The 14,976-nt window shown below is 44.9% G+C and overlaps 1 protein-coding gene across 6 annotated transcripts in view; it reads right to left on the bottom strand.

Moving 5' to 3' along the window:
• Nucleotides 1–56: 56 nt before the first annotated feature.
• Nucleotides 57–14,976, bottom strand: part of PRRC2B (proline rich coiled-coil 2B) — a 46,235-nt gene continuing 31,315 nt past the window's right edge. For 4 of the 6 annotated variants that reach the window (XM_033077183.1, XM_033077184.1, XM_033077186.1 and 1 more), the window contains exons 20-32: nt 14,515–14,594; nt 13,633–13,824; nt 13,298–13,492; nt 12,844–12,930; nt 11,828–11,932; nt 11,078–11,270; nt 9,801–9,898; nt 9,081–9,208; nt 8,230–8,467; nt 6,669–6,845; nt 5,906–5,997; nt 5,277–5,397; nt 57–4,837 (exon numbers count right to left, since the gene is read on the bottom strand). In XM_033077183.1, the coding sequence (XP_032933074.1) occupies nt 4,697–4,837; nt 5,277–5,397; nt 5,906–5,997; nt 6,669–6,845; nt 8,230–8,467; nt 9,081–9,208; nt 9,801–9,898; nt 11,078–11,270; nt 11,828–11,932; nt 12,844–12,930; nt 13,298–13,492; nt 13,633–13,824; nt 14,515–14,594 (1,847 nt within the window). In that variant the 3' untranslated portion in view covers nt 57–4,696. The remainder of the gene's footprint in view (nt 4,838–5,276; nt 5,398–5,905; nt 5,998–6,668; nt 6,846–8,229; nt 8,468–9,080; nt 9,209–9,800; nt 9,899–11,077; nt 11,271–11,827; nt 11,933–12,843; nt 12,931–13,297; nt 13,493–13,632; nt 13,825–14,514; nt 14,595–14,976) is intronic. The other 2 variants (XM_033077188.1, XM_033077187.1) reach the window with 2 other exon arrangements.

The raw sequence follows: 14,976 nt of genomic DNA, 5'->3' as shown, positions 1-14,976 counted from the left end.
GTTGTTTTGTTTCTTTATTATTATTAACTAAAATAACCAGACAAGGGACTGGGGAATTTGAGAAAAGCATAATCTGCTTTATTTTTTAATTTTTTTTTTTATTTAAATAAGGAGAATTCTTTCATATGGAAAGAGCTAATACAATCACATATTTGAAAGGAGAAACAATAGGTACTGAAACAAGGAGAAGGGCAATAAAGAGTGTGCCGCAACTGGCCTGGTGATTCCGTGATTCGAATTCCGGTCCGAATAAAAGTTTCCAAAAAATATAAACAGGTTGCACGTTACACAATTATCCATCGTCTGCCCTTTCAAATATCTGGTCTACATGAAAAGACAAAGAGAGGAAAGGCCAAAAAAAATTTACTATACAGGTCATGAAGTTAAAAGCTTTTAAGGAGGACAATATCCCCTTGAGAAACAACAAATGCAATTTATACAGAACCAGAGGGAGGATTCCAGCTAAGGACAATGCCTCGAGACATGCTAAAGGGTGAGCGCCTCACTGCTGCAGCTGTGATTCCTGGGGACAGTCAAGGACATCTGGAGCAGCCAGAACAAGCCACTAAACCAAGGGAGTGTCTATGGCCACTGGAAAACCTGATGGTCTTTGAATTAAAATAAACAACAAGAACAGCTGGACTCTACTGTCTCTTTTTTGCTTCAGAAAATACACTTCTGTCTATGGGCCACAGCTAAGCACGCTAGTGGCTGTCGTAAATTAAATTTTATTCACAAATGCAACTTTCTTATGAAGAAACTGGGTTGCTGAATAAAAAATAACCAGTGCTACAAGGAATTAACCTGTGCTTAACCAGCCTGGAGCAAAAGGGAGGGCTAAGAAAATGCAACAGAAAGAGGGCCTGGCATGCAGGGGTGCTGGCTGCAACGTGACTGGAGTAGCCAAGAGGTGAGACACAGCAAAAACACCGGGCTCATTTTGAATACCTATCTACAAATACACAGGAACCACAGGGCAGCTTGTGGCTTTGCAGCATTCCTGCAAGGAAGGTGTTGATGGAGTGAACGCCACACACACGGGAGTGCAAGGGGCAGCAAACATCCAGAGGTGCTGACACTGCACAGCTGGCACAGCCAGGAGCAAGCTATGGAACATCAACAGCAATACCTGTCACTGGTGACTGTGCTGCTTCTGCTTGTATATTTAAAATATACTGGAGTGCCTTTCCCACCCACCCCCTTTTATTTTTTTTTTTTTTTCTTCCCAGACTTCAATGTTGATTTGTTTTTAAATCAAGAGCTAACAGCAGAAGTGGTGAGGAAAGCAGCACTGGCTGGAGCTGGCCATGACTCACTGTGTGACTGAGCACACAGGTTCTTCAGACCCTCTGCTGAAGATGAGCAGCAGAGTTAGCCTCTGGACATTCCTGCTTCACCCACTGTTGCTGGAAAGATGGGCTCCACCTTTCCCTCCCACTGCACCCTGCACCTTTCCCAGCAGAAGGAGTCTGCAGTTTGGTACCTAACTTCCAGTCAAAGCAAAAGCAACTCACAAAGGAATAGATCAGCAATAAATCAACCCTTCAGCAGTGCAGACAGCAAGCAGAACCCTCTTAACTGTATTGGTACATTCTGTGCATCTCCATCCTCCCCTCCACGCTGGATTTTTATCAGCATTCCAGCTCCCTTGGCATTTCTGCTCCTTTGAGGATCAGAGGCTTTTCCTTTTGACTCCAGAGCACCACAAACTGCACTAACTTCGGACTAGGCTTTAAACAAACAAACAAACAAACAAACAAGCAAAAATATATGCCAGAGAAGGATATTGCACCGTAGAAATTTGGGCTCTAAAACTGCTTTCCATCACACAAAACTCCACTAAGTGAGAGAGTCTTGCCAACTGCAGCTGACAGTCACGCAAAGTTGAGAAATGGAATGAAGCTCACATGCATTTCTTGGCCTTTCCTGCACAGAATAATTCAGACATAATATATAAATAGAGCAGTGAAACAATTACTTTTTCACCTAGACCTACAACATCAAATACGTATAAATAAATTCTAGTGTTTTATTCTGTTGGGGGAAGGAATGGAGGGATTAAAAGAGAAAGAAGGGTGACCTTTTTCAACAGCAAGTTTCATAGTTCTGATGGCATTTACACCAGAGGGACTGCAGTAACTTGGATTTTGCAATAACCCAGTTTCTCCAACACGTTTGACCGTTTTGAAGTCACACAGGTGGGAGGAAGGAGGTTAGTGTCTTTGTAAAGCTGAAGTAGTGTGTCTAGAGTAGGGAAGAGATGAGAAGAGGGGGGCTCAGGTAAGTCTCTTTAGCCATTAGTTAGATTCTGGGCTCATATTAGCTAGGGCCAGCTGGGCAGAAGGATAATAAAAAAATCCCAAACAGACAATTCTGCTGTTAATGGTATTTCAAGGGAGAAAATATAAACGAGGGTGGGGTGACTTACTGGAGGTGCAATCTTTGGAAAACACTGGGAGCAGGACTAGCAGATGAGGATGCAGATCTGGGAGATGTCTGAAGGTTAGGGAAATAATTTGTCACTAAATCTCAAACCCTGTACTTTAAGGAGGATGCTAGAGAGATGCTGGCACACTCTGCTCTGAAATTAAAATCCATAAAACCTAAGAAAAAAAAGAGCTCTTATTTTTTCTTAAAGTACCATCCTATCCCTTTCCCTTCGGGTTCTCTGCCATGATCCATGGGGACACCTGTGGAGAGGGGACATTACTATGCCTAAGCTAGTTTAGGTCTCTAAGCTCTTTAAAGCTACTGTATAAAAATCATATTTATGCCTAGCTTAAAACTTCAAATGCATCCTTACAAAGTTACAAAGGATCTTTTTCCAGAAAGGGGAGGGGGTGGGGGGGAAAAAAAAAAAGCAAACAAAGAAACAAGAACACCTTTCAGATCCCTTCCCCAATACATTCTTTGTTCAAAATATCTTCTTTGGAACCACCACCAAATGACTTTCTGCCACCCAGCAGAGGCCGACGCACAGCCCGTGAGCAAGCTACCATCTCCAAAAATGGTTCTGTCCCTCACTTCAGAGTGACCAGCCTACTATACATTTTGAAAGAGCTAAACAACACAAACCAAGTTAGCTGAAAGTAGTTTTTACTTTAGACTACCATCAGGTGAAGGACTCCCAAGCCCTTTCAGGAACTTTTAAGTCCGTCCTAAAAAATCTACGTACACACGCGCACACACACACACGCACACAAACCAAAACCAAACAGCCAAAGAAATAAAACCCAACCTCTCCCACTGGGATCTTCCTTGTGTAGATCATCAAATACTGGAGAGGAGTGGTGAGGTGACGATGCTGTACACACACTATATGCAACTGCATCAGAGTAAAGAACCTTTTGCTGTTCACCTGGGGAAGGAGAGGAGAAGGATGATTCCAAACTGCCTCTGTAACCACGTGCTTCCAACCCAAAACAGGAGGTTCCAAGTGTGCCTTGCAGAGGGGCTCCCTTACCAAAGTATTTCTATGCAAATTTTACAAAAGGCCGTGGACTAGAGGAATGGAAAGCAAGACTCAGGGAAAAGAGCAAAGCTTAGAAGAGCAGCCCCGAGGGATGAACACAATATAGGACAAGTCTCAGGAGACACGAAGAATTCGAGCAGCCAAGGCAGGGAGCTTGAGAGAGCATCACAACTACAAAAAGTAGTCCATACAGACCCGTTGGCTCTAGAGCCAACTCTTCTGACCCATGTGCTGTGAGGAGAATTTTTTTTTTCTTCCTAACAAACTTTGTAAATCTATGATTTACATTTTGGCGTGTTTTGCAGTCACTAAAAAAATCCGAAACCCACAAAAAGGAAAAATTAAACACCTAGATCTGTATGAGCTTGCAACAGAAATCTGGTGGTTTGAGTTTTTTTCCTTGAAATGAAAATGCCAAATTTTGTTGTGCACAAAGCACTCCAAAGATGTGTTGAAGTGGGCAAGTTTCAGGATTTATGCACTGATGTACTACATGTCTTTAGTACACATTTCCTCCTAATGCAAGCATTGCTTCTAGCTTAAAACAAAAATACTGAAAAAGTAACAGATGTTGTAACTGTCCTGTTTTTTTAATCAAATAGTCTGAAAGGCTAAATCATCTGGGGAAATACACCCAAACAAACTCGAACTCTCAACATAGCACAGAACCATATACAAAACTAAGCGGAGTTTTGTCAGAACATCATTTTAGCTGAAAGGAATTCTTTTCTGAAAGGAATGAGGAAAGCAGAAAGAAGGGGGGAATGAGAGAACATATAAAAGTTCTGCTATAAACAAAGATACAGCTTTTTTGTAAAAACCTCAGCTGCCTTTAAAATGAAAAACCTCAAACTAAACCCCTCTCCCCCAGTTGCCACTCTGCTGAGACAGAAGTAGGGAAGGAGAAGGACGGGCTTTGCCAAGTGAGCAATCACAGCTACCTGTGGATGGGACTGGGGAGGGGGAAAATTAAAAAAAAAAAAAAAAGAAAATGGCTAAAGCCACTTAAAAGTCACATGATCGGTTTGTTTTAAAGCAAGCAGGTCAATGTCATATCCACTGTTTCAAACTGCTTTGTTGGGAGAGGGGCTTGAATGATGTCACTGTAGTCAGTCAGTGTGGGGTGGGGAGAGATCTGGTGAGATTTTCAGGAGATCCAGTGGGGTCCAGTCTAAGCTGTGGTGCCTCTCAGGCAGCAGGACCAGCTGGGAATCAGAGGTGCTCCTAGGCCTTGCTCTCCTCCACTTTGACTGCCTGAGGTTTGATCGCTCCTGTGCGCACTGGCTTCATCTGGTTTGTGGAGGCTGTTTCTTGCAGCTTCACTGCTCCCAGATTGGCTTTGTTATCATCCACCCGCTGCTTTGCCTTTTGACACAAAAACCAAAGCATTAGCTGGGACAGACACCTCTAGGCAGGCAGAACAAGCAGACTGTGACCAGCATTCATGCAAGACATCAAATTTGCTCCTGCACCACCTCACATTTGAGAATCTCAGTGTCGCGCGTATTTGGCAATGCAAGTAACTTATAAAAATTCCACAGCAGAACTTAGCAGAACTCATCTCTCCTGACTTTCAAATCACACAGCATTACTCCTGGACTCAGTAAAACACCTACCTACCCAGGAGAAAATACCAGCTCCCACATGGAGCTTCACTTACACAGGCCTTTCTGCCATTCCTCTGCAGCCCAAGGCATAAGCACAACAGTGTAGAAGGTATTTTTGTAGAAGGTATTATGCCCAAGGAATAAGCACAACAGAGCAGAAGGTATTGTGGGCTGTACAAGGAACTCAGGTACACTACCTGCTGTACGTAGTGTCCTTGCACAGAGCCCATGCTCACTGCTGGTCCCGACGGCTTCCCGCTGGGGCTGGCAGAGCTAGGCCTGGAAATCGAAGAGTCGACAACATTCATGGAGTAAATTCTACAATGGAATGAGAGCCTTATTCATGTGTGAAAGAAAAAAAAGACAGCAAAGCAGCAGTAGACAGGGCACAAGTCTGTGCTGTGCAGATCAGTGAGCTCCACAGTCCAAATGACAACACATGGGTCCATTAGGAGAAAAAAAATAAATTAGTGTCTCAAAAGCTTCAACGACCTGATGCATCTAGACATGAGCACTCCATCTTCAAGACCATAAACATTTATTCAATGATCCTCAGATTTCCCACCTTCACAAGGAACAAAAGCACACACCAATTCCAACCTCTGAGACTCAATGAACAAGCAACTTCATGCACTTCCCACAAAGCACCGGTCGGATACGCACACTGGCCCACACCCACAATGAAAGCCATGACCATGCACTTAGAGATGAGTATTTGGACCGAAGTGAGCACGTTCTAGACATGAAAACTCAGGTGATCTTGTACAGGCATGATGGGTGCACCATGTTTCTCTCCCAAGGAGCACAAGTTCTGTGAAGGTCTCACCTGTACGTGTGTGGGGACGGTACAGACCCTCCGGAGGACATGCTCTGTTTACCATCGGAGAAATGAAACCCTTTCATTTCCATCTGGGAGGACTACAGAGGAAAATGAGTGAGACAGAGTATCATCTTTGCATTCACAAATCACTCTTCACTTCATATCAACACTTAAGCCAAATCTTTGCCCTTCTCCCCATCATGCCCATTAAAAGAAGAAATATTTTTCAGGTGAAGAAAGTGAGGCTTGTAAGTGAAATAATCTGTTTGTATTAAAGCACCAAGCCAGCAGCACAAGCAAGTACAGAACCTGGAAGTTAACTGCTGTGCTCTCTCTCCCCTATAGTAAGACAAACTTATGATATGAATCCATCAAACCAGACATGACATTAATATACCTACTCAAATGGACAAGCTTCACAACAGAGTGAAATATCTGGGCAGTATTCCAACTGTGTCTGGAGCTCACCACCCCTCAAGCACTCTGGGGAAACCTGTGTAAACATGTAATAAAACTGGAGACTCCAAACTGATCAAGGCAGGATGTGGCTCCCTGGAAACAGAATGATGACCAGCAGCAAACCCTGAAAACTGCTGGCTTGCACTTTGGAGATGAGGGGAAAAGGGTTCCTTCATTTTAACAGCAATCCTTGGCTTGGATATTTAAGGATCCCAAACAAGCCATTCTCCCCTTTGACAAGCAAGGAGTAAAACTTCAACGCAGGAGGGGTTACTCTATGCCACGAGCAGCACCAGGAGTTAATCCTTACCTCCCTGCTGGCAGCAAGAACAGAAGGCTGGGATCCAGGAGGGAGGATTCTTCGGGGAGCTCCTACAGGCAGGTTTTGCCCCTGAGGAAGCTGGATGGACTGTGGCAGAAGCAGGGGCTGCTGGCCAGAGCCGTAGCGGGGCAGAGGCAGCTGGGAGCCAGGCACAGGCATTGTCAGCTGTGTGACAAGGACATGTAGTTACCTCAATGGCAGTAACAGTCTCGTGTTTGACATGCTGCCTCCCAATACCCTGAAAGCACAGCCTTGCCAAAAGGAAGCTCCCAAACAGCGCAGTCTGGCACGGAATAAACGCAAATGACTGTAGCAGAGGGACTGTCACACTGAAATGGATGCTCTGGCAGTGCTGCCAACACCCTTACCAGCTGGGTTTTTAACATGCCATCAAGTCAACCTAACTGCCCGTGGACTTTCCTCCATTTCTAGTTTCCCAGTCTTCCTCTTGGTCACTTCATGGGTCAGTTTTCCCTTCATACAATGGCAGTGTCAGACAGTGCAGTGTCAGGTGCTTTGTTTTCACCTTTGAAAATCTCCTACACTCTTACACCAAAACATTTTGAGGATTGGACCTCCAGAGAAAGCGATGGGGACCTCAGGTCCATGTTTCACAGTGAGCTTCAAACCACTGATGGACATAATTAAGAGCAATTACAAAAAATATTGTAGCTCTGAGGTGCTGAGGCACCTCCTGTTCCCTCTGATTTTCTCACAATTGCTGGATTTGGGAGGCTCCATCAACAGTTTAGAATAAATAAATAAACCAATCTAAGGCTGGCAAAAGAAACCAAGTTACTCGCTTATGATGGATAAAGCATTTCTTCAGATATTTACTTTGCCAATGTTCTCTGTATTTTCCTCACCTAAGTTACTTTCAGGATTAACTCTTTACGTCAGTCACAACATAAAAATCCCTCTGAAACAAAAAATAAACCTTAACAAGTTGCACAAGATAAACGTAAGATGAGTTTAATAAAATTATCAAATTTCTCCAGAAAATCAGAGCACATGCCCACAAACACAGCTATGCTCACAGTAGAATTCAATGTTTTTATGTGAACCATGCTTTATTAAAACATTTTCACACATTGAAATTCCTGTTAGGATTCTGCCAAACAGATCAGCTGAAGTTGCAAATAAGACTTGGACGACAAATGAACTGAGAAGACGGATGAGCCTTTAATACAAGTTCCTAGTTGCCCTGGAAGCTGAGGTGCTGGGAGAGATGACTGGGATTTGGCTCTCAGAAGAGGTGCTTTTAGGACAACCATTGCATCATGGCCTCCTATGCATGCAGCACTGGAAGGTTTGACTTCCAAGTGACAAAACGACATCTCAGCAGGGACAGACAAGGTATTAGCAACCATCTCATCAAATAAGGTGCTGCATTTGTGAAACCATGGTTCACAGAACAGTGTCTCGGGGAAATCTTCCGCCTCTTTACAAAGAGTTTAGTTCAGACAGACATGTTACAACCCATTCTCAGAAACAAGTGGCTGTGAATTAGCCTGGACCAAAGGAGTGGCTCGCCAGTCCTGCTCCTAACCTGTGTGAGCTGAGAGTCCATCATCTGGGAGGCTCCCATACCAGCCTGGTTTATCTGCCCCTCATAAACCAGTGCCTGGCTGCCGTTCATGGGCTGATAGGGGGACCCAGACTGGGTTTTCACCACCTCCAAGGGCTGCATGCCTGGGAAGGCGGAATATGGAGGCTTCAGAGCAGTGCCTCCTGTCAGGACCATGGTGCTGGGCTGGGATAGACTGGGGTGCATGTACACCTGAGACCTGCAGGAATAAAAATATGCTTCAGTCATTACGCACAAAACCTTTGGAGATTGTACAAACACACCCTGCCAAACCGTATCTGGCCTGCCATCAGTTCTCAGACAACTGAACTGACAGCTTGGAAACAAGCTGTGATACCACTTTCCATTTTAGTTACCAGGATTTTTTACTTCCACTCTTAGGCTTTTACAAACATGTCCTTGTGTTGCCAGAATATTCAAGAGAACAACATTGTATAGTATCTAACATTTATGTTTCAATATCCCATATAACAACCTGTGGATTGGCAGTTAAGGGAGGATCCAGGTTACCTAAAGTCTGCAGCAGGTTTGCAAAGCAGGAAAAAAAATCAGAAGTTAAAGATTCCAACAGCTTTAGCAAATAAAAAAGCAGTTTTTTTAAAACCTCAGTGTTTAGGCTTTTGAGGCATTAATCTGCTAATTCAGATTTTTCACTCTCATGCTCCCTACACTGGCACTGTTACTAAGAGGAAGGAAACAGCATTTGAACAAAGGGGAAAGGGAAGATGAGTGTGGGGTGTCTGATGAATGTACACAGACATCAGGAACATAAGAGAGCAAGTCACAAGAAAAGGAAAACAGGAAGCAGTTACCTGAAGGGCTGTATGGAACTGTACATCTCCTGGGACTGGGAAACAGGCAGACCACCCCTCAGTCCAAGCTGAGCTTGGGCCTGTAAGGATGTGTGGAGGGAGATGGGAATCTGTTGAGCAGCAGCAGCCTGCAGAAGAAATTAGTATTACTGAGAGGTACAGTGGAGCCAAAAACTCTTCATGGCTGCTAAAAACCCATGAGTTTCCTGCATGAATCCATCTGCAGTGACAATTACCTACAGTGGCCTTTACCCAGCCCTGCATCATTCCCCAGAACAGCAGCACTGCCTGAGAAAACACTGCACAGGCACCCAGAGGCATTTGATGGACATGAGGGAACCTGCTCCTCACACAGAGCAGGCAGTGAAAATCCCAAATCTCACCTGCCTGTACTCTACCTTGTACTCTACCCAGCCCTATCAACACTCTATTTACTAGCAAAGTTACTCATTATTATGGACTGGCTGGGGAATATACTGAAAGTCACTTTGTCCCACACAGGCCTCAGCATCTGCTTCAGTTAAAACCAGTCTGAGGGCACTGGTACAGAAGAGGAACTCCTCAATTCCCTCTCTTCAGTTTCACTAAACTCTGACACCCACTGGGAAGCAGCATTCAAGGAACCTAAAGGGAACCTCTTCTAAAGTCCTTTGGGCTATGAAAATGAAAAATTATTCCTTATTTCTTAAATGCCACTTGCAAGCTGTACTGCTCCCTTACCTGTTGGTAGCTTTGCTGCTGAGGTATCGTCTGGGGGACCAGGCGGGGCTGACTTGCAAACACGTGGCCATCCAGATACAGGGGTGGAATATGGTTACCTGGACATCAGAAAAGGCAGGCTGTGAGTTCAAGGTACAGGGGAGATACAGGCACAGCAGACTGCAGAGATCTGCAGGTCAGGACTATTTCCTACATCTCAAGAAGTTAACACAAACATGGCACCCATTCAGAAGAGTCTGTAAATCCATATACCAACATCAGCAGTAGCAGGATTGCTGAGAATTAATCATACCTTTCTGTAAGAGGCTAAATGTAAACCCAGGTTTCCCACCTCCACAAAAAGAGTCAGACACTAGCAGTTCAGAAGTTGGTAACCTGTACTCCAAACTAAATGCCAGAAATCTGCTCTGCAATCATCTCATCTTTGCAGCTAAGAGAGACAGCAAGAGTAAACACGGCGTTTAAGGCCTTGACACATGAGATCTAGAAGCCATATTCACCCCAAGGGTGGCACCAATTACTAACTGCTGTGCCACTCCTGTGCCTTTGTGCAGATCTGAACCACAGGATTAAGCAGCAACATTAGGGTGGGTGAGGAAGGAAATCACCTGACTTGGAACAATCTGTTTATCAAGTGGAAGCTAATAACAGAGTCACTACACATTTCACTCTGCTCTTGAACTGACACATGAGAAAAACAGTGCACACATGAGAAGCCCTTTGGGACCCAGGAGTCATCCCATGGAGAGGATCCCAGTACATTTCCTCTTTCCAGATGCTCTTCCCAATTATACACACTGACATGACTGAGTTAAGCTTTTCCTGTAGGTAAAATACAGCAACACCTTCCCCACTCCCAGAGTTCTGTGAGCTATAAGCCAGTTGTTGTTTTGCTGTAAGCAAAAGGTGCCCAGAACCTGTGACTTCAATGGCAAAACAAGCAGAGGAATGGCTGATAATGACATTGGGACTGTAGAAGCCCCAGAGCCTTTCTATTCTACTGGGCACACAGCAAAGGGTAAGCAAGATCTACTGAGCCATCAGAGACTTGCCACTAAACAGGGAAAGCCATCTTTGTATTAAGCTTTCAGCAGTCACATTCTTCAAAGTGGGGAGACAATCCCTCTTCCTGTCTTGCCTGAGTTATTAAGAATGTCAAACACCAGCCAGCTAGTTACTCTACACAGCAGCTCTTCTCACCATGCTCTCATCCAGAACCAGAGCATGACTCCCAGATAACAATCAGACAGTGCAAGTGCTGCTGCAGTTGCAGGTACCTGGAATAGATGCAGAAGGTGCTACAGACGCCACAGGCATAGGAGGCATAGAAACTCCACCAAAAGAGCTGTAGCTGACACCGTTGGAAGCTCCAACACTGGAAGGAGGCTGGATGCCTGAGCCTGCACCTCCTGGGGAGTTCTGTTCTGGTAAACTCGGAGAGTTTTCCCAAGCTTTACGAGCAGACTCCATCTATGGAAACAAAGAACAATAACTACAGACAGTTCAAATGGGGAGGGCATTACCAAAGCCTACAGGTGCTCATCTATGAGCTCAAATTCACTGCACTCTAGGCACAGTGGAAAGCTGACAGGTCTGAGGTCAGGGGGTTCTACAACAATTTCTAATGGACAAGAATCCTTCACTAATACTCAAACCCCCTGATATTTGCTGAGTTTCTCAAGTTTGGGGTGGAGGTGGCTTTTGGTTTGGTTTGTTGCTGTTCTTGTTTGTACACTTGGGTTTTGTTTGGTTTTTCCCTCTCTTTATACCACCAGACTTCCCAGGATCCCTGAGTAGCCACCTTACCCAGTACTGAAATAGGAAAGCTCTGTTGCACAGGTTCTACAATTGGCAAGGACTTCCTGAATTCAGGACTTAAAACCTGAATGCAGTCATGTTGAATAGCACATATGCACAACTTTTAAAAAAGCTAATTAAAGTTTAGCAAAATAGTCTGGTAAAGATCTCCCCACCCTCACTGCTCTGCTCACAGAGACATGGTATCCACACACCTTCAGCTTCCTTACCTTAAGAGTAAGGTCTGCAGTGGGGAAGGACATGGGGTTCAGGCCGATGCAGCGCTGGAGGTGATGATCCCTTCGCAGGATGGGAATGGACTGTGTTAACCCTGCCTGAGGGGAGAGTCACAAAAGCATTTGTGAACTCTCAGGAGAATGTTAAGAGCCACCAAGGCTGACAGAGGTTCAGCTGAGCAGTTCCAGTAACTGCACATCCAAGAATTCAGTCCCCAGTGGTACTGCAGGAGCCAAGTACCACATTCTGCTCTTGCAATAAAGGAAGCTTTGGTTGTGTGCAAAGACACCCCTTCTATGCTCAACTATACCAGCTTCCACTTAAATATCAGTTTGATCCAGTAACTTCCATTTGTAGAAGAGTTCTCCTTCCCATCCCATATTTAGAAACTACCTAAGTTTCAGACAAAACCTGTTTCTGAAAAGAAACATCCTTCAAGACAAATCTCCAAAATTAAAACCAAACAGCCTACAAACTTGAAGACTTTTCAAAAGCAGCTTTGTTTGTGTCCCACACTGTTGTCTACAGCTGAGCTACCACCTGAGTTTTCAGTGTGCTCACTCTTTCACACAGAATAATGAAATATCCAGATGGCTGGAATAAGCTGGGAAACCTCCAAAAAGGCCTGACCACCATGTTACAGTTCTCTGCCGTGCTGTGGCAGATGAAACCTTCTGAGGAAGCTGGGTGGTCTGGGTCTAAACATGTCACTGTCTGCATCCTGGCTACATCCAACACTTGTGTGTCTCAGGGAAGAAACTGGTCATCTCAGAGATGGCTTTACACAGGTCACAATTATAATGAAGTTGCTCTCTACATCACTTCTGAGTTTGTGAAACTCATTTTACCAAGGGATCTTGAGATTTCCATTTTGCATTTCAGTGACATGTGCTGCCCAAGCACAAAATATGAGGTTAGATGCAAACATGCTTGGTTTCTTTGGAAGCATCTGAGGTTTACCTAAGGAGTATGTCCAATGAATCAATTCAAAAGAAAAAAAAATACTTACATTACTGGCCAAGGCATCCTGCAATTTGGTGACAGGGTTAGCTGCAGTGCCAGAGGCAGAACCAGGTGGCAAGCTGAAGTCAGAGTCCTGAAAAAGCAAAACACATAAAATTCAAATCCAGGTCCATGGGCCACCCCTCTGCTTTTCATGGTTAATGACTTTAGCCTGAATTATGAAACTACAAACTAAAGACTGATCTCCAGTAAGCCTTGCTGGAAACAGAAAACACTTCTCAGCACTCAGCAGCAGGCAACCCCCAGAGGCACACAAAAGCTTGGCCGTGATTTTGTCCCTCACCTCTGTTACCACCCCACCTGGTCCTTGGGACAGTAATGAAATCTAAGGCAAACCCACAGCTGGAAGCTTCCTCTAAATAACCCTTCTGCCTCAAACCACCTTTCACATCTCAACAAGACCAAATCACCAAGAAGATAAAATGAAATTCAATCCTCACTTTAGGATTTACTCCAAATTCAATGGGTGGCACAGGAAGTACAGAATCCACGTGAATTTCCACCCCATTAACAGGGGGAATGTTCCCTTCCAGCCGCTCCGTTCCCTCCGAACCCTTTCTGTTTTTCAGGGAGCGTTCATTGCCGATTGGTCCAGGCTTGTGTTCCTTGTTCTGTCCTGAGCCTTGATCTGAATCCTTAACAGGAAAGCAGAGAGGCTGAGACACAAAGACCAAACAATCCACCCTCAAGCCTTAAAAACACTACCAAGAACAACACAACCACTTCACAAGCTTCTCTCACTCTGCGCTCTGGCTTGGCTGCGAATCCAGATTACCTTTTTATCAGTTTGCTTCTGCACTTGTTCCTTCTGGCAGTCAGGCTTTGGGTCCACCAGGCCAGCCCCATTCATCTCCTCTGGTTTGAGGGTGCCATATGGAGAACTGCGCTGAGAGGAGGTGGCCGAGGATTCCCGAGACTCCGCGCTCAAGTCAATGCCACTGTCCCCCTGGCTGCCTTTAAATCCCTGCTATGCAAAGCACGAGATGTGTTAAAGCCCCGCACTCTGACCCAGCGCCACCAAGGAAAACACACCCCAGAAAACACCAACATCATGTCCCTTTATCAAATCACCATCCTGGTTAACTGCAAAGGGAGTTGGGCCTGACCTGCAGCACCCCTTGGCTGCTCCATCTCTACACAGCCCTGAGACACTTCAGACTGATGCACCAACCAGACCATGGCTTCAAATTAAGGAAATGTGTCCCACAGAACTAGGCTGAGATTGCCAAATTTGCTTCATATGTGACCCAAACCAAATCTGAACTCTTGGTCTCCAGAGATGAAGAGTTCAGGAACTCCTCTGCCCTCATGCATCAATGCTACAGCTACACACTGCTCACAGGCACAAAACAAAGAGAACCTCTGGGATTCCACCCTCCTCATCCACAGCCTGCACCCAGTGATGAGCATAACCCTGGAACAGCTCTATCACACAGTTACTCCAGATTTATACCCACACACAACACCAAGCAGTGCTTGGCTCTCTAGGTCAAGATTTGAACAGCATCAAGCTCAAATTAAAACTGCAAAGAGTTTAAAATGGCACAAGCAGAGCTGAGAGTCACTAAGCACAGATGGAGCAATGAGAAGCATAAAAGCCACCTGCATTAATACTTTATACACACAATACCTGAAGGGCACCTTAGGTGCCACTTACCTCGGTGCTAGACTCAGTACCATTAAAGGTATTTACAGGCTTGCTCCAGGAATCACTGCCAGGAGACTGAACAGAAAGTGCTGGAAGAGAATGGAGGGCAGGGTTCAGCTGCTTGAAACACAGCTATGAGCACAGCCTGTACCACATTACACCATCAACTTTCCATTTCTAGACATGAGAAAGGGTATTTTCACCACCTCAGAAAGTTAAGTGTTGCCCAGACATCTGAGACATGATGCAGCAGAGAACACAGGGTATGAGGAGAGAGTAGAAAACAGGGAGGAGATTTCTTAGGGAACATAACAGGAGAAAGGACAGAGAGAAACAAGGGAGGCACTATCTGTTCAGGGCTAGAGATGAGAAAATGTAGGAAAGTAAAATAAGAAAGTCTCAAGCAGATCCAGCCCAACCAACTGTAAAATGCTGTATAGTAGGATCTTGACATGAAACAAAGACCCAAGA

This window comes from Catharus ustulatus, chromosome 21, assembly GCF_009819885.2.
Source record: "Catharus ustulatus isolate bCatUst1 chromosome 21, bCatUst1.pri.v2, whole genome shotgun sequence".
In the NCBI taxonomy this organism is placed as follows: domain Eukaryota; kingdom Metazoa; phylum Chordata; class Aves; order Passeriformes; family Turdidae; genus Catharus; species Catharus ustulatus.
This window is presented reverse-complemented; position numbering and strand designations above follow the sequence as displayed.